General features: G+C 34.8%; 3 protein-coding genes, 1 non-coding gene and 1 pseudogene across 6 annotated transcripts; 4 read left to right on the top strand and 1 right to left on the bottom strand.

Annotated features, from left to right (window-relative positions):
- Positions 1-5,108: 5,108 nt before the first annotated feature.
- Positions 5,109-7,406, top strand: LOC116106538 (transcription factor MYC2-like). The gene has a single exon (XM_031392906.1). It carries the CDS (start codon positions 5,179-5,181, stop codon positions 7,159-7,161), a length of 1,983 nt encoding a protein of 660 aa, XP_031248766.1. The 5' UTR covers positions 5,109-5,178; the 3' UTR covers positions 7,162-7,406.
- A 1,455-nt stretch (positions 7,407-8,861) lies between these two features.
- On the top strand, positions 8,862-10,890 carry LOC116106659 (annotated as a pseudogene).
- A 1,838-nt stretch (positions 10,891-12,728) lies between these two features.
- Positions 12,729-15,231, top strand: LOC116106520 (transcription factor MYC2-like). The gene has a single exon (XM_031392890.1). The coding sequence runs from the start codon at positions 12,898-12,900 to the stop codon at positions 14,878-14,880; it is 1,983 nt and encodes a 660-aa protein (XP_031248750.1). The 5' UTR covers positions 12,729-12,897; the 3' UTR covers positions 14,881-15,231.
- Positions 15,232-18,928: 3,697 nt separating this feature from the next.
- Positions 18,929-21,612, bottom strand: LOC116106557. 3 transcript variants are annotated; one of them, XR_004124330.1, is made up of 3 exons: positions 21,468-21,612; positions 20,260-20,348; positions 19,630-19,689 (listed from the first exon to the last, which is right to left on the bottom strand). XR_004124330.1 is itself a non-coding variant. In XM_031392930.1 (2 exons), exon 2 carries the CDS (start codon positions 19,609-19,611, stop codon positions 19,096-19,098), a length of 516 nt encoding a protein of 171 aa, XP_031248790.1. In that variant the 5' UTR covers positions 19,612-19,689; positions 21,468-21,612; the 3' UTR covers positions 18,929-19,095. The 3 variants fall into 3 exon arrangements, 1 of the variants encoding a protein (XP_031248790.1); XR_004124331.1 differs by having other exon boundaries at positions 20,260-20,374; XM_031392930.1 differs by lacking the exon at positions 20,260-20,348 and having other exon boundaries at positions 18,929-19,689.
- A 718-nt stretch (positions 21,613-22,330) lies between these two features.
- TRNAM-CAU lies at positions 22,331-22,419 on the top strand. The gene is given in 2 exon segments: positions 22,331-22,368; positions 22,384-22,419. It is a non-coding gene; the product is annotated as a tRNA-Met (tRNA).
- The last annotated feature ends 1,812 nt before the right edge of the window (positions 22,420-24,231 follow it).

Genomic DNA, 24,231 nt, shown 5'->3' on the forward strand with positions numbered 1-24,231 from the left:
CTAAAATAAAAATGATATAATATATATTATAATTTTTTTCACTCAAAATATATTTTTTATCATTCAAATAGTCACTACATAAATATATATCTTGAAAAAAGTGTTTGTATTATTTATAAAAATGACAAAAAGTGTTCATTTATAAATATATATGTATCCAGAAGTAAAGTATTCATTTATTGATAAAAATAAAATTTAGTATCATCCATTTTTTAGTTTAAAATAAAAGTATCATGTGAAGAATGATAACCTTAATTTTTAAATTAAAATACATTTTGTTATATTTACGAAATTCCTCACTTCAATTATAGTTTCAAGGGTTGTTTTGGTAAACATCATTCTGCCAACATTTTACTTATGAAACGCCTATAAAATTTATAAATAATTCATCATTATTTTTCTTTCTTATTAACAGTTAGATTGATTGGAAATTTTTTTTTTTTTGAAATTTTGTCAACCTTTTTAGATCCCCTTTTAAATTAATCACTAGTAACAAAGTTTTAATCAAATCCTTCAATTTTCATGTTTAAAGTTTCATAACAAGGGACAATTAAATGACCAAAAAAATATAAAGTGAGTGTGAAATGAGATACAATTTCAACAATTTAGACAAATCTTTAAGTATGAATTCTAAGGAAACATAAATCCACGTTATAAATGTCACAACCCTTTAGGAAACAAAAAATTTGAGTAACACGTGCTTATACGCCACGTGTTGGCGCGTGTGAAATGAATTTAAAGGTACAAAAAGAAGTCCCATGTGCAATTGTGCATTACTTAAATCACTCCACTTGCCGTCCAAATTTTATATAATTTTAATTACAGCTAATGCAATTCTTATTATAATAATTAATTACTATTAATCATTATTATCCTCTTTAATCACTACTTAAAAATAAAGCATGACCTAATTGATAATTGACAACAGGGCGAACCTAGAGTATATGGCCCACCCTCAAATTAAAAAAAAAAAAATATTTATATGTAATTTTTTTTTTCTTTTTATAACAATTTCAACTAAAAACATATAATATAAATATTATACGTTATTACATTTCATTTTGATCCATCCTAACAAAAATTTCTGGATCCGTCACTGATTGACAATTATAGAATCTGTCCCAAAACTTTAATTTTTTCTTTTTCTTCATTTGAATAGTGTTTTCTCAATTAAATATGGATTTTGAGTTTGAATTTGAAGCACATAAGTAATTAAAACGTTTTATAGTAATTTATCTCTTGAAATATTGATGTTATTAAGTTAATAGACAATCGCATGTGAAAGTCGTGGAACTCATTTTTGGGCATTTAATCTTAGGATTAATCGAGCACACTTTGGTCAAACATCTTTGTTGACTTAGTTAATACAACTATCCCAAAATGTTTTAATTGTTTTTTTTTGGACAAAGTTTAGAAATCATAACACATATGACCTTACTGTACAAATACGCGTAAAAAAAACTACATAAATACTTTCTTTTTCTTTTATATACCATAGATTAATTTCATTTTAATCATTTTAACGATCTTTGAATAATAGTTTTTTAAAATAATTGAGTTGATTAAACTTAAAATTAAAAACCTTTCGAGAAAATGAATGGAATTAAATTAATATCATAAATAAATCAATCTTCCTTCTATTTTATTCTTTTGCTTTTTTAATAAAGATTTTTTTGCAATAAAATTCTCCTTATATATATATTCAGGTATTGGTATGATTATTTCTTTTAGTGTCGCTTGCTCTACAATTCAGGTTAATAAAAATGAAATCCCGTATCTTATGATGATCGAATTAATATTTATAAAAAAACCATAATATTTTAGAATAATAATAAATAAAAGAAATATTAGGTAATATTAACGACAGCAGGAGTTCCGCAATATGCACAAGAAAAAAGAATTTGATAATTCAGAGGTTGGGAAGCTTCCTCTAATGATTGACTTTTTTATTCCCTTCTCTTGCTCCTACAGTGCTATCTTATTTATTTATTTCAATTAATTATTATCTTTATTTGTGATTAATTTAGAGGTTCCATTTTAGTTATGTATATATTAAAATTTAAAAATTATTATCCAACTACAATTATTAACTAATTAATATTATTCAAATCATATAAAAAAATAAAACTTTTAGTTGGAAGGGAGGGATGCTTGAATACATTATAAAACTCTATAATAAATATAAAAATAGATTTTTTGAAATTTTTTGGTTCTTTAGAAAACTTAAATTTTTTTTTTTTAAAATAGACTTAAAATTTCCAACATAATGTTTTCATAAAATGGCCCTAATTTTTCCTTAATAAATAAAAAAATATTATGTACTTGTAAGAGGAATATTATAATTATGTGATAAATGAAAGGTGGTGTAGGATTTTTCACATGGGAAAGTGGTTTATACACGTGCCACAACAAATAAAATAAAAACGTTATTTTCACCACACGCATCAAGCAAAACGTGTCTTATTATTTAATTAATTTATTTTATATACAAATAAAACTACGGGGAATCTCTCTAATATTTTATGCGAAAAAGGGCGAAGCAAAAACGCAATCAGGGCAAGACGACACAATTATCTCTCGTGACGCCAACGCGTCCTTTTTGTAAGTTTTATTATTTTAATTATATTTCTCTTAAGATATTATCTAACTATAGTTAAACAGGGAATTAACTTGAGTTAGCGATGAATAGCCGATTTTTTCCTACCACTCGGCGGCATTTTATTACAACACACAACCAGATAGTGCTTTGAACTTGGAGTGAAATGATAAAAAGTAAACAGTACATATTCTATTTATGCTGCATTTTGAAANGACGTGTTACGGCACAGATCCGACAAGTCTGTGCCGTAACGAAATTTTCCGGCCAGATTCCGGCGGTGGTGGCCGGAATCTGACACTGCAGATGGTGGGGGTGTTTTTGTCATTTTACATGTTAGGGTCTTTATTTAAATTAGTAAACCTAAGGGCTTTTTTATAAATTTTTAAAATTTACCTCGTAATACTCCCATATCCAATAACCTAATACTATCCCTAAAATCCTATCCAAAATACTAAACCAAACGCACCCAATATTTTATGCGAAAAAGGGCGAAGCAAAAAGCAATCAGGGCAAGACGACACAATTATCTCTTGTGACGCCAACGCGTCCTTTTTGTAAGTTTTATTATTTTAATTATATTTCTCTTAAGATATTATCTAACTATAGTTAAACAGGGAATTAACTTGAGTTAGCGATGAATATAGCCGATTTTTTCCTATCACTCGGCGGCATTTTATTACAACACACAACCAGAGAGTGCTTTGAACTTGGAGTGAAATGATAAAAGTAAACAGTAAATATTCTATTTACGCTGCATTTTGAAATAGAGCGATCCTAATCTCTACTATCGATTTTCATGATTTCTCTCTCTTTTTTCTATTTTTTCTTTATTTTTTTCTTGCTTATTTCATTTTGTAATACTCTTTATATAAATTTTTATAAGGATAATATTTTTTTTTTAAATATAAACCTCATTCCATCACTTTTTAGAGATGAAATTTATATATTAATACAATTTTGCTTTAAATAAATTCGAGAAAATAGGAAAAAGTCTGCATCTTCCACCATTTTTAACTAAGGCCGAACGACTTACACCTACCCAAGGTTTGCCGTAATAACAAATTGTTACTCAAAATATTTGAAAACGATAAACTGGTATCTTTCGACATATGCTATTAGTGATTTCCGTTTGCTAATGGTGAAAAGACTAGAATGTCGTTGAAAGTTTGATATTTTTGTTTTTTATAAATTAAAAATTTTATTAAAACCCCATAGATTTGCTAATTTAACTAAACAGTCTAATATATAAAATTTTGTAAAATGACAAAAATACCCCCACCACCCGCAGTGCTAGATTTCGACTACCACTGTCGGAATCTGGCTGAAAAATTGCGTTACGACACAGATCAGTCAGATCTGTGTCGTAACGCATCGATATGGCCTTTTTCGGCCAGATCCACCACGGATCTAGCCGTCGACGGCCGCCAAACTCCATCTTTGGCCGTCGCTGACGGCCAGATCGGTGAATTACCGGCTATTTCTGGGTGGTGTAGACCGTTGTGACAGATTTTGGCTACCACCGATAATGGTTGCCGGAATCTGATAAGTATGGGTGGATGGGGGTGTTTTTGTTAATTTTTAAACTTTTTTCTGGGGGTATTTGAGGAAATTAATAAACTTAAGGAGTCTAAAAGTAATTAATAAACAGACTAATATTTCTCAAATAAAGTTTGGTGATTGTACATGAAATTACTATATTATCCTTTTAGTAAACGGAAATCACTAACAGCACATGACGGAAGGTACCAATTTATTGTTTTCAAACCTTTTGGGTATCAATTTGTCCTTGTGAAAAACCTTGGGTAGGTGTAAGTCATTCCCCTTTAACTAATACATTTCTCCTTAATTTAGTGTATGTTTTTAATTATTATTTTTCGTTTTTAATTTTGTAAATCTATTAATAATATTGCAAATTTCAAGTAGTTTCCAAATAAGACAGAGTAAACCCAAGTGAGAATTTTGAATACAAAATAATAAATATTTTTAAAATTTTCTTATTATATGTAAATTTGTAATTAATTACATTTATTAAGATTATTTTAATTTTGTAAGAAAAAAAAAACTCTTATTTTAATAAGCAAATTTAATTCTCGGACTATTAAGAAAATGATTAACCATGATATCTCTTCATGTTATTATAAGCCCAAATTATCTTCTTTCTCTTCCTTTTCAAAATAAAATCATATTAGTTTTGGATATTGAATTCGTTTAGTAGAATAAATTTAAACCACACAGTTCACATTCTATTTACCTCACCTCACTCAAAACACTATCCATCCCAACCAATGACAGCTGTCCACATTTCTGTCAGGTGTCACTCATCAAAGCCAACCCTAGTTCACTCAACTAACTAATAGACGCCGGCTTTTTCCCGATTAAATCGTCCTTCCTCCTTTCCCCGAAACACCCCCTCTGATTTTTCACTTGCTTAAACTAAAATTCAGCTTAAATTCACTCCAAATAAATCCCAAACCCAAATGCACCCTAAATGAACTCGCCCTCGCCTCTCCTCTCTTAACATCATCTCTATCTCCATCTGCTTCATCTAAACATCTTAATTATTTTCTTCTGTCAATGTTATGACGGACTACCGGTTGCCACCCACCATTAATCTTTGGACCGACGACAACGGTTCTGTTATGGAAGCTTTCATGACCTCTGATTTAACCGGTCTGTGGCCTCCTTCTCAGTCCTCTGCATCTACACCTGACCCTTCCAAAACTCACCTTCCTTCGTCTTCACAGCCCTTCAATCAAGAAACCCTCCAGCAACGCCTTCAGCAATTGATCGAAGGCGCCCGGGAGAGCTGGACCTACGCCATCTTCTGGCAATCCTCTTGCGATTACTCCGGCGCCTCCCTTTTGGGCTGGGGTGATGGCTACTATAAAGGGGAAGGCGATAAAGGCAAAGCCAAAATCAAAACTTCATCAGCTGTTGAACAGGAGCACCGTAAAAAGGTGCTCCGCGAGCTCAACTCCTTGATTTCTGGATCAACGGCCCCCACCGACGATTCCGTTGATGAAGAAGTTACTGATACGGAATGGTTCTTTTTGGTTTCTATGACTCAATCATTTTTCGTAAATGGAGGCGGGCTCCCGGCTCAAGCGTTTTTCAGCAGTAGCCCGATTTGGGTTTGCGGACCGGAACGGCTTATGAATTCGGGCTGTGAACGGGCTAGACAAGGGCAGGTGTTCGGGTTACAGACGATGGTATGTATACCCTTAGCAAATGGGGTTGTTGAAGTAGGTTCCACTGAGGTGATTGTTCAGAACTCGGATCTGATGAATAAGGTCCGATTTTTATTTAATTTCAATGGTATGGATATCGGTTCTTGGCCATCTTCCATGCAAAATCCAGATCAAGGAGAGAGTGATCCTTCTTCGTGGATTAATGATCCCACGTCGACTGTGTTTGATATCAAAGACTCTGCCGGAGGAGGAGCCCCAGCGGTTGGTTCGGGTTCCGGGTCAGGTTCTGTTTCAGCTTCTGTTGCTAATAATAATCCGCAGATTTCTAAGGGAATTCAGTTTGAGAATCCTAGTTCAACTTCTTTAACTGAAAACCCAAGTGGAGTTTCTTTACAGCAACAGCAAATTCAGCAGTCACAGTCGTTTTTCTCAAAAGAGTTTAATTTCTCTGAATATGCTTATGACCACAGAAACGGGAATTCTCATCTGTTGAAGCCGGAATCAGGGGAGATATTGAATTTTGCTGAGAGTAAGAGAAGTGGGAGTAATTTGTTTTCGAGTAATTCTCATTTGGTAGCAGAAGAGAGTAATAAGAAGAAAAGATCGCCTACTTCCCGAGGAAGTAACGACGAAGGGATGCTTTCGTTTACTTCCGGTGTGATATTGCCTTCTTCGGGTGTTGTAAAGTCTTCTGGTGGCGGAGGCGATTCTGATCATTCTGATCTTGAGGCTTCTGTTGTTAAGGAGGTTGATAGTAGCAGGATTGTGGAACCTGAAAAGAAGCCACGAAAACGAGGGAGAAAGCCAGCAAATGGTAGAGAAGAGCCATTGAATCATGTCGAAGCAGAGCGTCAAAGAAGAGAGAAGCTCAATCAGAGGTTCTATGCTCTGAGAGCTGTTGTACCTAATGTTTCAAAGATGGATAAAGCTTCACTTCTCGGTGATGCAATTTCGTATATTAATGAACTTAAAAGCAAGCTTGTAAATGCTGAATCTGATAAAGAGGATCTCCAAACCCAGTTGGAATCGATGAAGCAAGAATTCGGTGGTGGTAAAGAATCCCGTCCAGGGCCAACAACATCCGATCAAGACCTCAAAATGTCGAGCCATGCTAGTAAGTTGATTGATATGGATATTGAAGTGAAGGTTATTGGATGGGACGCGATGATCAGGATTCAATCAAGTAAAAAGAACCACCCTGCAGCTAAGCTAATGGCAGCCTTGAAAGAGTTGGACTTGGAGGTTCATCACGCCAGTATGTCAGTAGTGAATGAATTGATGATCCAACAAGCGACAGTGAAGATGGGAAGTCGGTTTTACACCCAAGAGCAGCTCAAGAACATCCTAGTAGCCAAAGTTGGTGACAGTCGATAAGAGTTTGTCAAAAGTGGTTAAATTTGGCATCAGGTAGAGCTTCATATGATTCCATTGTTGTTAACGTTGTATGGCTCTGGGACATTTTAAGGCTTCCCAGTAGCGCACGCAGTCTCTGTAATATAGGCATATTTTGTTGTTCTACTTGTTCTTCAGTAGCTTTTAGTATTAAGTCTAGTTTGCAGATGCAGATGATTTGAATTATCAAGGAGCTGAACTCATGAGTATTAGGTTTGTGTCTTTAAGGATGAACGTTATTAGGCTCTCGATCAATTGGATATAGTTTTTTTTTTTTTTTCGTGTTGAATGTATAGTTCTAAATTTGAACCTAATTAAATTATTTCTGTTCTATGATTAATCTTCTTTGAGAGTAGAAGAAATGAAGAGAAGATTTCTGGGGTTTGATCGTTTTGAATTGAATTATTTTGGAACAAGTTAAGTTAGTTTCCCATATTTAGCAAAGTTTTTTTGAGTTTTGACACAATCTTAGTGATAAAATTGCACTAAAATGGGTGATGGCGAAAGGGCTAAATTTAATTTGAATTTTACATCTTTAATTGGCAAATTCAAGGGTACAAGTCAACCACTTACTTTCAAAGGTGTATGTTCAGATTTTGGAGTTGTTCACTAATTCATAATTTACCTATTAATCAAGGGGTAATTAATCCTTAGTTAATGCGCAGTTAAACCTATTAATGAGGCGGGGAGGTATCCTTAAATGATTATGTTTCCATCAGGTTCAAGAATATTTACATTCCTAAAGGCTGCATTTTGCCAATATTGGAAAGCCTGAAATGATCTTCAAACTCTAAATTACTCAAATTACAATAATGTTAGATGTCCAAACAAATTTTAGTGTGGCACCAAATGAAATTTTACGAAGATGTTTACAAACTGATGTGACACTGAATGAATGAAAGAGAAAATATAAAAAATTTAAAAGTCGAACTCGTCGTATTCACTTTTTTATTCATTTTCTGTCACACACACGAGTTTTTACATAAATTTTTATAATATTTGTTTGTACGTCTAATATTACTTACTCAAATTATGCCAAAACTCCTAATAATAATGGTGATTTATAAATTTAGGATTGTGATGATATGAAGACCTCATAAAAGAGCCCATTAAGAAAAAAAAAAAAATAATTCATTAATAAATATCAGAATTTGCATTGCATATATCAGAAACTATTGTTAATAATTTCATGTCAATTGGACATATTTAGTTTTATTTTTTTATTAAAAAAGTGAAATTTGTAGGAATAAGATAAAAAATGTTTTAATTCATTGAACTGCTTTTTATAGAATACTAGGAATTCATCCAAAAACAAAAAATGAAGTGCATCAAATCACAGAGTATAAAGTCAAGAATCTTCTTAGCATATAGTAAATGGCTTAATTAACTTTATTATGCGGTATAATAATTTTATCAGATTCAATGTATAGAATTAAAGCCATGAAAAGTATATCTACAGTGATTCAATTGTTCATGAAAAATATTTGTTTCTTATTTATTAAGGATGAAGCCAATTCAGTCATTCAATATCCCGGCAACCGTTGTCTTTAGTTGACAACAAAAAGAGGAAGAAAAAGATTTTAATTAGATTTTTTATTTTGTATTTTGTTAAGTTAATGATTAATTAAAATCAGGATAAAAAATATAGATTCCAGTAACCAATGATAATTATTGACTCGATTATGGGGTCAAATCCCATGTACTTTCTAAGTCTTTGTTAGTGTCCTACCTCGACTAGGCATACTCAAGCTTACTGGTTTATAAGAGAAATTATCTTTGTATTCAAAAAAACCTTTTGGATGAAGAATCAAACTCACCGCAAATTTTATCATAGTATCAGAGTTAGGTTTAGTGAAACACTTAATAGACTTGACTCAACATATAGGCTTGACTGTAAAGGGAGACCTAACATATGGGCTTGATCGTGAGGGAAAGAGTTAAAGTCTCATACCGACTAGGCACGCTCAAGCTTGCTCGTTTGGAGTCCCACACCGACTAGACTTGCTCAATATGAGCTTGACCGTTAGGGAGAGAGTTAGAGTCCCACACCGACTAGGCACGTTCAAACCTGCTAGTTTGAAGTTTTACACCGACTAGACCTGCTCAATATGGGCTTGACCGTTAGAGGGAGAGTTGGAGTCCCACACTGATTAGGCCTGCTCAATAAGGGTGAGAGCAAGAGTTGGAGTCCTACACCGACTAGACACGCTCAAGCCTATTGGTTTATAATAGAGAATAATCATCCCATTCAAAAAAGCCTTATTGGATAGTAAGTTATGCATACCTCAAATTTTATTAGTATTGTTATTATAAGTTATAATTAATATTAAACAAAATTTAAGCTTATATTTAGAATTGGTTAAGCTGTATTTGCGGAAAGCGGGCTCCCGGGTCAAGCGTTTTCAGCAGAGCCCGATTTGGGTTTGCGGACCGGAACGGCTTATGAATTCGGCTGTGAACGGCTAGACAAGGGCAGGTGTTCGGGTTACAGACGATGGTATGTATACCCTTAGCAAAGGGTTGTTGAAGTAGGTTCCACTGAGGTGATTGTTCAGAACTCGGATCTGATGAATAGGTCCGATTTTTATTTAATTTCAATGGTATGATATCGGTTCTTGGCCATCTTCCATGCAAAATCCAGATCAAGGAGAGAGTGATCCTTCTTCGTGGATTATGATCCCACGTCGACGTGTTTGATATCAAAGACTCTGCCGGAGGAGGAGCCCCAGCGGTTGGTTCGGGTTCCGGGTCAGGTTCTGTTTCAGCTTCTGTTGCTAATAATAATCCGCATTTCTAAGGGAATTCAGTTTGAGAATCTAGTTCAACTTCTTTAACTGAAAACCCAAGTGGAGTTTCTTTACAGCAACAGCAAATTCAGCAGTCACAGTCGTTTTTCTCAAAAGAGTTAATTCTCTGAATATGCTTATGACCACAGAAACGGGAATTCTCATCTGTTGAAGCCGAATCAGGGAGATATTGAATTTGCTGAGAGTAAGAGAAGTGGAGTATTTTTTTCGAGTAATTCTCATTTGGTAGCAGAAGAGAGTAATAAGAAGAAAAGATCGCCTACTTCCCGAGGAAGTAACGACGAAGGGATGCTTTCGTTACTTCCGGTGTGATATTGCCTTCTTCGGGGTTGTAATCTTCTGGTGGCGGAGGCGATTCTGATCATTCTGATCTTGAGGCTTCTGTTGTTAAGAGGTTGATAGTAGCAGGATTGTGGAACCTGAAAAGACGCCGAAAACGAGGGAGAAAGCCAGCAAATGGTAGAGAAGAGCCATTGATCATGTCGAAGCAGAGCGTCAAAGAAGAGAGAAGCTCAATCAGAGGTTCTATGCTCTGAGAGCTGTTGTACCTAATGTTTCAAAGATGGATAAAGCTTCACTTCTCGGTGATGCAATTTCGTATATTAATGAACTTAAAAGCAAGCTTGTAAATGCTGAATCTGATAAAGAGGATCTCCAAACCCAGTTGGAATCGATGAAGCAAGAATTCGGTGGTGGTAAAGAATCCCGCCAGGGCCAACAACATCCGATCAAGACCTCAAAATGTCGAGCCATGCTAGTAGTTGATTGATTGGATATTGAAGTGAAGGTTATTGGATGGGACGCGATGATCAGGATTCAATCAAGTAAAAGAACCACCCTGCAGCTAAGCTAATGGCAGCCTGTGAAGAGTTGACTTGGAGTTCATCACGCCCAGTATGTCTAGTGAATGAATGATGTCTAATATTTTATGCGAAAAAGGGCGAAGCAAAAACGCAATCAGGGCAAGACGACACAATTATCTCTTGTGACGCCAACGCGTCCTTTTTGTAAGTTTTATTATTTTAATTATATTTCTCTTAAGATATTATCTAACTATAGTTAAACAGGGAATTAACTTGAGTTAGCGATGAATAGCCGATTTTTTCCTACCACTCGGCGGCATTTTATTACAACACACAACCAGATAGTGCTTTGAACTTGGAGTGAAATGATAAAAAGTAAACAGTACATATTCTATTTATGCTGCATTTTGAAATATAAACCTCCTCCCATCACTTTTTTGAGATGAGATTTATGTATTAATACAATTTCGCTTTAAATAAATTCGAGAAAATAGGAAAAAGTCTACATCTTCCACAATTTTTAACTAAGGCCGAATGACTTACATCTACTTAAGATTTATCATAATGATAAATTAGTATCTAAAAGGTTTGAAAACGATAAACTGATACCTTCCGTTATGCGATGTTAGTGATTTCCGTTTGCTAATGGTGAAAAAACTAGAATGTCCTTGAAAGTTTGATATTTTTTTTTTATAAATTTAAAAATTTATAAAACCCCCCTAGATTTGCTAATTTAACTAAACAGCCCAATATATAAAAAATTTGTAAAATGACAAAAATACCCCCACCACTTGCAGTGCTAGATTCCAGCCACCACCGCCGGAATTTTGCTGAAAAATTGCGTTACGACATAGATCGATCGGATCTGTGTCGTAACGCATCGATATGACCTTTTTCGGCCAGATCTACAGCCAAATTTGGCCGTCAACGACCACCAAACTCCATCTTTGGCCGTCGACGGCCAAAGATGTGGCCGTCGTTGTCGTTGATGGCCAGATCGATGAATTACCAACCATTTCTGGGTGGTGTAAACCGTTGTGACAGATTTCGGCTACTATTAGAGGTGGTTGCCGGAATCTGGCAAGTATGGGTGGGTGGGGGTGTTTTTTGTTAATTTTTAAACTTTTTTCTGAGGGTATTTGATGAAATTAATAAACTTAAGAGGTCTAAAAATAATTAAAAAATAGACTAATATTTCTCAAATAAAGTTTGGTGATTGTACATGAAATTACTGTATTATCCTTTTAGCAAACAAAAATCACTAACAGCATATGACGGAAGGTACTAGTTTATCGTTTCTAAACCTTTTGGGTATCAATTTGTCATTGAGGTAAACCTTGGATGGGTGTAAGTTGTTTCCCCTTTAAATAATACACTTATCCTTAATTTAGTGTATGTTTTTAATTATTATTTTTCGTTTTTAATTTTGTAAATTTATTAATAATATTGCAAATTTCAAGTAGTTTCCAAATAAGACAGAGTAAACCCAAGTGAGAATTTTGAATACAAAATAATAAATATTTTTAAAATTTTCTTATTATATCTAAATCTGTAATTAATTACATTTGTTAAGATTATTTTAATTTTGTAAGGAAAAAAAAAAAAACTCTTATTTTAATAAGAAATTTAATTCTCGGACTATTAAGAAAATGATTAACCATGATATCTCTTCATGTTATTATCTTCTTTCTCTTCCTTTTCGAAATAAAATCATATTAGTTTGGATATTGAATTCGTTTAGTAGAATAAATTTACACCACACAGTTCACATTCTCTTTACCTCACCTCACTCAAAACACTATCCATCCCAACCAATGACAGATGTCCACATTTGTGTCAGGTGTCACTCACCAAAGCCAACCCTAGTTCACTCAACTAACTAATAGACGCCGGCTTTTTCCAGATTAAATCGTCCTTCCTCCTTTCCCCGAAACACCCCCTCTGATTTTTCACTTGCTTAAACTAAAATTCAGCTCAAATTCACTCCAAATAAATCCCAAACCCAAATGCACTCTAAATGAACTCCCCCTCCCCTCTCGTCTCTTAACATCATCTCTATCTCCATCTTCTTCATCTAAACATCTTAATTATTTTCTTCTGTCAATGTTATGACGGACTACCGGTTGCCACCCACCATTAATCTTTGGACCGACGACAACGGTTCTGTTATGGAAGCTTTCATGACCTCTGATTTAACCGGTCTGTGGCCTCCTTCTCAATCCTCTGCATCTACACCTGACCCTTCCAAAACTCACCTTCCTTCGTCTTCACAGCCCTTCAATCAAGAAACCCTCCAGCAACGCCTTCAGCAATTGATCGAAGGCGCACGGGAGAGCTGGACCTACGCCATCTTCTGGCAATCCTCTTGCGATTACTCCGGCGCCTCCCTTTTGGGCTGGGGTGATGGCTACTATAAAGGGGAAGGCGATAAAGGCAAAGCCAAACTCAAAACTTCATCCGCTGTTGAACAGGAGCACCGTAAAAAGGTGCTCCGCGAGCTCAACTCCTTGATTTCTGGATCAATGGCCCCCACCGACGATTCCGTTGATGAAGAAGTTACTGATACGGAATGGTTCTTTTTGGTTTCTATGACTCAATCATTTTTCGTTAATGGAGGCGGGCTCCCGGGTCAAGCGTTTTTCAGCAGCAGCCCGATTTGGGTTTGCGGACCGGAACGGCTTATGAATTCGGGCTGTGAACGGGCTAGACAAGGGCAGGTGTTCGGGTTACAGACGATGGTATGTATACCCTTAGCAAACGGGGTTGTTGAAGTAGGTTCCACTGAGGTGATTGTTCAGAACTCGGATCTGATGAATAAGGTCCGATTTTTATTTAATTTCAATGGTATGGATATCGGTTCTTGGCCATCTTCCATGCAAAATCCAGATCAAGGAGAGAGTGATCCTTCTTCGTGGATTAATGATCCCACGTCGACTGTGTTTGATATCAAAGACTCTGCCGGAGGAGGAGCCCCAGCGGTTGGTTCGGGTTCCGGGTCAGGTTCTGTTTCAGCTTCTGTTGCTAATAATAATCCGCAGATTTCTAAGGGAATTCAGTTTGAGAATCCTAGTTCAACTTCTTTAACTGAAAACCCAAGTGGAGTTTCTTTACAGCAACAGCAAATTCAGCAGTCACAGTCGTTTTTCTCAAAAGAGTTTAATTTCTCTGAATATGCTTATGACCACAGAAACGGGAATTCTCATCTGTTGAAGCCGGAATCAGGGGAGATATTGAATTTTGCTGAGAGTAAGAGAAGTGGGAGTAATTTGTTTTCGAGTAATTCTCATTTGGTAGCAGAAGAGAGTAATAAGAAGAAAAGATCGCCTACTTCCCGAGGAAGTAACGACGAAGGGATGCTTTCGTTTACTTCCGGTGTGATATTGCCTTCTTCGGGTGTTGTAAAGTCTTCTGGTGGCGGAGGCGATTCTGATCATTCTGATCTTGAGGCTTCTGTTGTTAAGGAGGTTGATAGTAGCAGGATTGTGGAACCTGAAAAGAAGCCACGAAAACGAGGGAGAAAGCCAGCAAATGGTAGAGAAGAGCCATTGAATCATGTCGAAGCAGAGCGTCAAAGAAGAGAGAAGCTCAATCAGAGGTTCTATGCTCTGAGAGCTGTTGTACCTAATGTTTCAAAGATGGATAAAGCTTCACTTCTCGGTGATGCAATTTCGTATATTAATGAACTTAAAAGCAAGCTTGTAAATGCTGAATCTGATAAAGAGGATCTCCAAACCCAGTTGGAATCGATGAAGCAAGAATTCGGTGGTGGTAAAGAATCCCGTCCAGGGCCAACAACATCCGATCAAGACCTCAAAATGTCGAGCCATGCTAGTAAGTTGATTGATATGGATATTGAAGTGAAGGTTATTGGATGGGACGCGATGATCAGGATTCAATCAAGTAAAAAGAACCACCCTGCAGCTAAGCTAATGGCAGCCTTGAAAGAGTTGGACTTGGAGGTTCATCACGCCAGTATGTCAGTAGTGAATGAATTGATGATCCAACAAGCGACAGTGAAGATGGGAAGTCGGTTTTACACCCAAGAGCAGCTCAAGAACATCCTAGTAGCCAAAGTTGGTGACAGTCGATAAGAGTTTGTCAAAAGTGGTTAAATTTGGCATCAGGTAGAGCTTCATATGATTCCATTGTTGTTAACGTTGTATGGCTCTGGGACATTTTAAGGCTTCCCAGTAGCGCACGCAGTCTCTGTAATATAGGCATATTTTGTTGTTCTACTTGTTCTTCAGTAGCTTTTAGTATTAAGTCTAGTTTGCAGATGCAGATGATTTGAATTATCAAGGAGCTGAACTCATGAGTATTAGGTTTGTGTCTTTAAGGATGAACGTTATTAGGCTCTCGATCAATTGGATATAGCTTTTTTTTTTTTTTCGTGTTGAATGTATAGTTCTAAATTTGAACCTAATTAAATTATTTCTGTTCTATGATTAGTCTTCTTTGAGAGTAGAAGAAATGAAGAGAAGATTTCTGGGGTTTGATCGTTTTGAATTGAATTATTTTGGAACACTTTAAGTTAGTTTCTCATATTTAACCAAGGTTTTTTGAGTTTTGACACAATCTTAGTGATAAAATTGCACTAAAATGGGTGATGGCGAAAGGGCTAAATTTTAATTTGAATTTTACATCTTTAATTGGCACATTCGAGGGTCCAAGTCAACCACTTACTTTCAAAGGTGTATGTTCAGATTTTGGAGTTGTTCACTAATTCATAATTTACCTATTAATCAAGGGGCAATTAATCCATAGTTAATGAGTAGTTAATACTATTAATGAGGAGGGGTAATCAATCTCCAACTGAGGTATCCTTAAATGATTATGTTTCCATCAGGTTCAAGAATATTTACATTCCTAAAGGCTGCATTTTGCTAATCTTGGAAAGCCTCAAACTCTAAATTACTCAAATTACAATAATGTGAGATGTCCAAACAAATTTTAGTGTGGCACCAAATGAAATTTTACGAAGATGTTTACAAACTGATGTGACACTGAATGAATGAAAGAGAAAATATAAAAAATTTAAAAGTCGAACTCGTCGTATTCACTTTTTTATTCATTTTCTGTCACACACACGAGTTTTTACATAAATTTTTATAATATTTGTTTGTACGTCTAATATTACTTACTCAAATTATGCCAAAACTCCTGATAATAATGGTGATTTATAAATTTAGGATTGTGATAATATGATGACCTCATAAAAGAGCCCATTAAGAAAAAAAAATATTCATTAATAAATATCAGGATTTGCATTGCATATATCAGAAACTGTTGTTAATAATTTCATATCAATTGGACATATTTAGTTTTATTTTTGATTAAAAAAATGAAATTTGTAGGAATTAATAAGATAAAAATGTTTTAATTCATTGAACTGCTTTTTATAGAATACTAGGAATTCATCCAAAAACAAAAAATGAAGTGCATCAAATCACAGAGTATAAAGTCAAGAATCTTCTTAGCATATGGTAAATGGCTTAATTAACTTTATTATGCGGTATAATAATTTTATCAGATTCAATGTACAAACAAAACAAGAAATAGAATTAAAGCCATGAAAAGTATATCCACGGTGATTCAATTGTTCATGAAAAATATTTGTTTCTTATTTCTTAAGGATGAAGCCAACTCAATCATTCAATATTCCGACAACCTTTATCTTTAGTTGACAACAAAAAGAGGAAGAAAAAGATTTTAATTAGATTTTTTATTTTGTATTTTGTTAAGTTATGATTAATTAAAATCAGGATAAAAAATATAAATTCCAGTAACCAATGATAATTAAAATCAGGATAAATATACTTGCTAAGTCTTTATTAGAGTCTCAACCCGACTAGACACGTTCAAGCTTACTGGTTTATAAGAGAAATAATTTGCCTATTCAAAAGATCTTATTGGATGAAGAATTAGACTCACTTCAAATTCTATCATAGTATCAGAGTCAGGTTTAGTGAAGCACTTAATAGACTTGACTCAACATACAGGCTTGACTGTGAGGGGGTGACCTAACATATGGGCTTGATCGTAAGGGAAAAAGTTGGAGTCTCACACCGATTAGGCACGCTCAAGCCTACTAGTTTGAAGTCTCACACCGACTAGACTCGCTCATTATGGGCTTGACAGTTACGGAGAGAGTTGGAGTCTCACACCGATTAGACACACTCAGGCCTACTGGTTTGGAGTCTTACATCGACTAGACCCGCTCAATATGGGCTTGACCGTTAAAGGGAGAGTTGAAGTCCCACACTGACTAGGCCTGCTCAATAAGGGTGAGGGGAAGAGTTGGAGTCTCGCACCGACTAGGCATGCTCAAGCCTACTGATTTATAATAGAGGATAATCCTCCCATTCAAAAAGGCTTTATTGAATAGTGAGTTATGTTTACCTCAAATTTTATTGGTATTGTTATTATAAGTTATAATTAATATTAAACAAAATTTAAGCTTATATTTAGAATTGGTTAAGCTGTATTTGCGGAAATAATTAAAATGACCAAAACATAGCAATGGTTGTTATTCTTTCTCAACCAAAAGAGGTTACATTAACTACGCATCATATCTTATCTGTAAAATTTTGTTTTTTCTCTTCTCTTTAATTGCATGCATTCTACTCTCATGTAGCCTCACACCCCTCCATTTCTTCAAACCCTCTCTTTCTCCTGCGATAATAGAAAAATAGTGTAAATATACTAAATAATATAGCAGCACAATGACTCTCAATTGCCTGAAATGCAGGACCAATTCTGAAAAATTCAGTCACGATAATGAGCGTTATAGGAAATTATGTTGTATAAAGGTTGAGAGGAGCTGGTCGGGACCGTTAGCTTCACCGCCATACGAGCAAATAAGAGAGCCTGTAACTTCGCAGTCGATGCAGCTGGTTTCTTCTAACAAGGTGAAGAAGGGTCATCGCCGATATAAGAGTACAAGCGTGGTGGCGTTTGAAGAAAACACTGAGCCTAGGTTGGTGAGAAGCTCAGGAATGAGAAGGGACTGGAGCTTTGAGAATTTGGGACAAAGGAATGCATTGAGATGAGAAATTGAAGATAAACACCAACAACAACTCAGGATGAGGAGATTGAGTTGTGAATTATTATATATAATGTCTAATTTGTTTTACTTTACTTTACTTTCTCTGTTTGTTTTATTTAATTTGTTGATTTTTAAATTTTTAGTACATTGTGATTTCAATGTAATAGTAAACCTAAGAAGTTCGCATATGTATAATGAAATTTATAGGAGGAGTGGACTGGGGTGTGTTGTTCATATAATGCTAAAGAAAATTTTGTGTGAATTTATTATAATCTTATTTCGGTTTTACTAGTGCTTCATTTCATTTCCCTTTTGTAAATGGTCTTGTTAATTAATTCAAGGGAAAAACCCTTTGCTTAATTATAATCTATTTTGATTGTCATATATTTAGTTTGTTCTTTCAATTGGTGGAGTTCTCGTTTAAGGACTACATCATCTTCTCTTGTAATTACAATGCAAAACATAGCTACGAAGCCTTTGTTGTATTACCTTATCTTATTTTGCATTGGGTTTGTTAACAGAAGAAAGGTACATTTCCATTTCTCATTCTATTTCTCTTAAATGGCAAGGCCCATGGAGGATGGCTACATTAATGGGTTAAGTGAAAAACATGTTAATTGCAGTAGCCCAATTGTGCTTCTACAAGAAGTGGCTTTTAAGTTTCATTGTAGGCTTAAAAGAGAGAGCTAAGAACTTCAACTGCACTTTGGGGAGAATATGGAAACTTCAGCTTGATATCAAGAAAGAATACGAAGTTGAAACATATGCTATGACCACCAAGGGTTACCATTCTTACGTTCATAATAATTGTCGAAGTATTATTCATAGCATTTTCAAAACACATCTAGACCAACTAGGCAACAAAAATATCATTGCTTTTGAATAAGCAAAAGTTTAAATTTCATAATTTGTAACGATGAACCATATATACCAATCCTTGTATTGAAAGGAGACAATCTCAGATTGATGTCAAATTTCAGCCTAACATTGCTATTAGGCTTCTGGGTACAAAATCAGCAATAACCACATAGGAATCTCTGAATCAGTATATCTTTTGATTCTCCATTTCTCCTTTTCATCTCAAACAGAAAAAAAAAAAACTGTAAACATTACCAGAAACATGACAAAAGAGGTTCTTCAACCATGACAAACTAACTTACCGCGACAGTGTAAGTTCTATTAGCCATGCAGTCAGGTGTCAGCAGACACTCAATTTCTATATACATTGTTCATTAGAAAACATCTTGGGGCATTAACCACATTAGCTTTTCTTATTTCTAGCCTCTGCTTTCCAATCTCTACGCCGCAGCTTTGTTTTATTCGTTTCAATATTAACCAAGCCCAGAGAAGAAACAAATTTATTTTCTAGTGGCGTTTCTGCCTTATTTCCAGGGGGCAAAAGTGTCTGGCTATCAGTAGTGTAGTTAAAAGCAGGTTTAACAGAACCATTAATTGTATCTTCTTCACCCTTAATTATAGAAGCCCTTCTCGCATCCTTTTTCCAATTTCGTTTACAGTAAACACGGTCTACGCAATTGCTAAGACTTGCATTTAGTTGCAGGTCAACTTGAGGTGTCAGTGGCTGATTTATAACAGTAGTCTTCTTTAAGTCTGCTTCAAGGCGTTTCCGGGCCCTATATCTACGCTGCCGTTCTCGGTTCTTCAGCCGACGAGCCATAATGTCATTACGGCCTTTGTTATGGTCTCTTCGATCAAGGGTGGTCATCATTAAACTATCATGTGCACCCGCATCGTTCATACTCTGCCCGTTTTCCATTGCATAGAATCATCAACTAGCTTGTGTTTCAGCAGCAGTCATACTTATTCCTCTTCCATTTTGTATAGTGGTCACCATCTGCATGATCAAGAAGCAAAAATCTGAGCAACAGTGCACGCTTTCCAGTTTAACAAAAACTTCAGCCACTAACTTTTAGTTCTATGATCAATGTAATATCTTTCAACTAACTTGAAAGAAGATTTTGGAATGGGATTCACTACCCTTTCTATCCAAAACCACATCATCAAGGAGCTTTATTAAACAAGAAGATTCTGGAAAATGAGCAGTTCTTTATGCAAATTTTTATATTAGCAAGAGGAAAAACTTTGATTTATTGTAAATGCACTCATAACTAATATATTTCCCTGATATGCTCAACAAAAATGATAATGTCAATTGCAGTATATGGGGTTAAAAATGAAAATCCCTCAGAGGTGCATATCCTAAATTTTCTTTTTCTTTTTCCTCCATTGAGTAACATAAGGTTCTGATGACAGGGGATACAAAATGGAATTAAATTAAGACTTCCCCAGAGATGCCATTTGAATATGTGATAGAGACAACTCTGAACTAAATTAAAATATTAGATATACTTTTCCTATGTACAAATTTTCTTTAGGTGAATTTCAGAAATTCAAAGAAGTTCACCTTTTCCTCAGCATCTCACTGAACAGATAGCAGTGCATCTCTGGCCACAGATTTGTTGTCGAACTGCAATTTTTTATTCTTATGCAGGCCTAGGCAGCCAAAAACACATATTGTACTGTTATCATCTGTCAAATTTCTGAATCACAATGACTGAAAAAGTATATACACTAGATTAGGTGGACAAGCACAGTTATAAATGATTCAGTCTTCATCTAGGAGTTGTCACTTATCTAGTGCATCGACACGTGTATTCAACACTACCCATAAATACCGATCCCCACAATGTAGGATTCATTAACACCCATAACACTTGCCAACGATACAAGGTCTTATTTACGAATAATGGTGGCAAATAAATATGGGCAGCTTTGAATAAAATTACTGTATACATTCATTCTTCACCAAAACAATCGATTTTACAATATCATAACATTATCCTGAAAAAAAACCCATGATGAAAACTATTTTCTTTCCTCCACTATATGAGCCATAAAAGTAATTGGATTCCTAACTCTTAAGTATTTAGCAAATTAGAAAGCATATTTCCACCTTCAGGTAGAAACAAAATCCAGAAATTAAAATGTGGAACATGCATATTATCATATTGCTAGGTGATTTGACCACCTTTAATATCTCATTCTATTATATTTCCATAATTAGACTACAGGTTAGGTAAAAATTTTGTAGTACTCATGTTGTAACCTCAGGTATGACTCAGATTTGATAAATTCTCCAACTTTTAATAGTTCACTTCAATCAACTACATTAGTTTCCAAACTCAGTCATTAATATATTCGCAACGTCATACTGCAGAGAGTTTATTCATTATTCAGCAAAGACTACACAACCTTAATCGGAATGGCAAAAAAAGGAAACTTGACAGCTTTTAAGTGTAATTCAAATTGATACATAACCCAAAAATATACATATAAAAATATGAACAGAGTATGAACCGAATTTATCAGAACGCCGAACCCATGTGCCAATTATTCAATAGCATCATGACATAAATGCATATAAGTAATCAAATTCCAAAACAAGGTTTTATCTTTATTTTCTTTAATACAGAAAGAGAAACAGTTTATATGAATAAATCAGGAGAAATAAGTAAAAGGGGTTACTGATCTAGCCTTAAATAGAATAAGAAATTGTAAAAAATATGTTATAGAAATTAATATACCATAAAAAAAAAAGGTGATGAGATGTACCTGATGAAATGCAGAAAGAGTGTAGTATTGTTGAAAAAACAAGCAGAAAAATAGATGGATAGATAGATAAAAGGAAGAAGAGAGGGCGAGAGAGAGAAAGAAGAAGTGAAGAGGTGTTTGTAAGAGCAAAGAAAGCGGTGGTGGTCGGACTCAGGGATGAAGTAGCTTCAGCGTTTTAAGGAGAGCGATTTTAATGTTATTTATGTTAACGAGAAAAACGAGTCAAAATTAAATTAACGCCATTCCCATCCCATCCCATCCCATGCCCTTCCCTTCCCTGAGCCTAAGCCCTAACCAAACCTTGTTCTTGCCCTGTGTTTTTCATGGGCTTTTCTCTCCACCCCAGAGAGATGAGTAAATTCTAAATGCACCCATCATGTTTTAACAGTATTAAAACATCCCTATCATAGTATCATTAAAAGTTAAAACCATGTTTAAAAAAGTCAACAAGGATATTTTAGTCTTTATACAAGAGTAAATATCTAATAGGCACTAGAGTTTTAATCTTTAAATTGATGGGCATTATTATCGTTTCATAATATAAAAATAGTTTTTTTTTTTTTTCTCTTTTTATCCCTCCCTTTTCCCTCTTTCTTTCTCTTTTCTCAAAAAAATATAATGAAAAATGAACAAAAAGAAAGTAAACTAATTTTTTAAAATGGCATATAAATAATAATTTCACAATAATAATAAATTCAAGTGCTATATAACCACTCAATCACAATTTCATGAACTAAAAGGGCTTTTTGGTCATTGCATGCTCGATGAGATTCACAAAGTCATTCAGGTAATTTTCTTTTGAAAGAATGGCTCAGTCAGGTTGTTACTGTACTACTATTTTAATTTCTTATCACCATCACATTGGGGTGGTGGCGCAGTTGGCTAGCGCGTAGGTCTCATAGCTTGGATTTGAGTTATCCTGAGGTCGAGAGTTCGAGCCTCTCTCACCCCAAATAAGTTTTTTCATTGAGTTTTACAGCATGAGGCTGCCATTCATGCAATTTTCGTAGACCCAGTGTGTACGAAGGTATAAGGTGGCTGCTGATGCTGCCATTTGCCTAACTCTCTGTTAACTTCAACTCATTTTTCTTCTATACGCTCCTGCAGCTTATTTACTTTTAGTCTTATCATCTGCTTGACAAAATTGAGATTGTTTTGGACTAACATGGTTACTTATTATTAATATATTAATTCAAGACTATTTAATTGACGATTTTGTTGTTGAAATTTGGAGGCTGCCTTGTTTCAAAATTTTATTTTAATTGAAAAAAAAAAAAGTAGGGAAATGGGGACACATCATCCAAATTTTAATTATAAAAATCAAAACGTGATCGCTGCGTTAATAAATGATAAAATAGGAGTCCACAATCAATGAGGACGACGAAGACCATCCAGAAGAAGAAATTAATAAAGTGGGATTGGACAATTTGATAAAACATCGGCGCTAACTCCGTTTCCTTCCCTAGTTTGACTTCCACCTAATCGTAATCCCTTCTTCACTTGCTTTATTCTTCCAAATAAAGGTTTTATATATAGTTAGTTAGTTAAGTTATGTATGTATTGTTTATTCACAAAATTAATTATATTCAACATCCAATTATACTCACCAATTACCATTTGCCTCACACCTACTCCGCTCCCATACGCAGGTTTTTTTTTTTTTTTTAATTTTGTTATCCTGTGTTTGAGCTAGTTTATACTCATCTCAACTAGTCTCATGATCTTGAACAAAACTTCCGAAATAAAACAAGTCTTGCAGTCCATGACCAACAAATATTAGCGACCGTTCTTGTGATTTAAACCTGAGATCACAAGGAAAGCAAACCCCTTAATCCTAAGCCTTTTACTTCGCTCCCATAGGGTTTGCGGTTGTGCCCTTGTGGGAATGTAGCAGTAGCACCTGCCAAATTACTATTCAAACATATATTTTATTACATTCATCTCAATAAATTTAAAATTTCTTATTGGGTCGGATTTTTTTCGATTTTCATATAAACTATGTCCCCTCCTCTCTACAAGATAAAAACTTTTTATGTCAGTTAATATGATTAGCGAATTCCCTTTAATAAATATGATGTTGACACATAAATAATCACATAAGTTAGAATATAAAGTTTGGATCCAATTTTGTATATGTAGTAATTGTTTCTTAAAACTTTTCGAGGATTACTCATCTAACAAGATCAAGTTTTTAACAAACACCCAACCTTATTGCTTATGTCAGATTAATAACATAATCAATCTTAGAGGTTATGTAGTGAATTAAAATCTCTAGATATGAAACTTTGATTTAAATTTGGATACAAAATTATAAGTTTAATTTGTCTTAGAGTAAACGGCTTTTACCCACCCAAATAATGGTTTAGTGACACTTTTCCACCTACAGACTTTTAAAATACCACTTTACTGTCAAATTTATATTATGTTTCCGATTCCGGCATTGTTACGACCCCATATCACCACCATTCTCTTATCCGATCATCACTCACCAAAACCCCTCATGCTATACTTTCGTTGACTCCGCCAATCACCATCAATCAAGAAATTAGGGTTTGTGCAGCCGTCTCTTTGCAAGTCAAATTCTGATAAATTCCAACTACTAAAATCTAACATTTCACCACCAAAAGACTCATCGACTTCCCCTTCCTCGCCAGAATATAAACTTAGATAGTAAAATGATATTTTAAAAATTCGTGGGTAAGAAAGTGTTATTAAATCATTATTTGAGTGGGAAAAAAGCCGTTAACTCTTTGTCTTAATTCAT

The sequence above is a fragment of the Pistacia vera genome, unplaced genomic scaffold, assembly GCF_008641045.1.
Source record: "Pistacia vera cultivar Batoury unplaced genomic scaffold, PisVer_v2 Contig52, whole genome shotgun sequence".
Lineage (NCBI taxonomy): Eukaryota > Viridiplantae > Streptophyta > Magnoliopsida > Sapindales > Anacardiaceae > Pistacia > Pistacia vera.

Coding starts and splice junctions, on each gene's coding strand:
- LOC116106538 (XM_031392906.1), top strand. CDS start 5,179: ATGACGGACTACCGGTTGCCACCCACCATTAATCTTTGGACCGACGAC.
- LOC116106520 (XM_031392890.1), top strand. CDS start 12,898: ATGACGGACTACCGGTTGCCACCCACCATTAATCTTTGGACCGACGAC.
- LOC116106557 (XM_031392930.1), bottom strand. CDS start 19,611: ATGGAAAACGGGCAGAGTATGAACGATGCGGGTGCACATGATAGTTTA.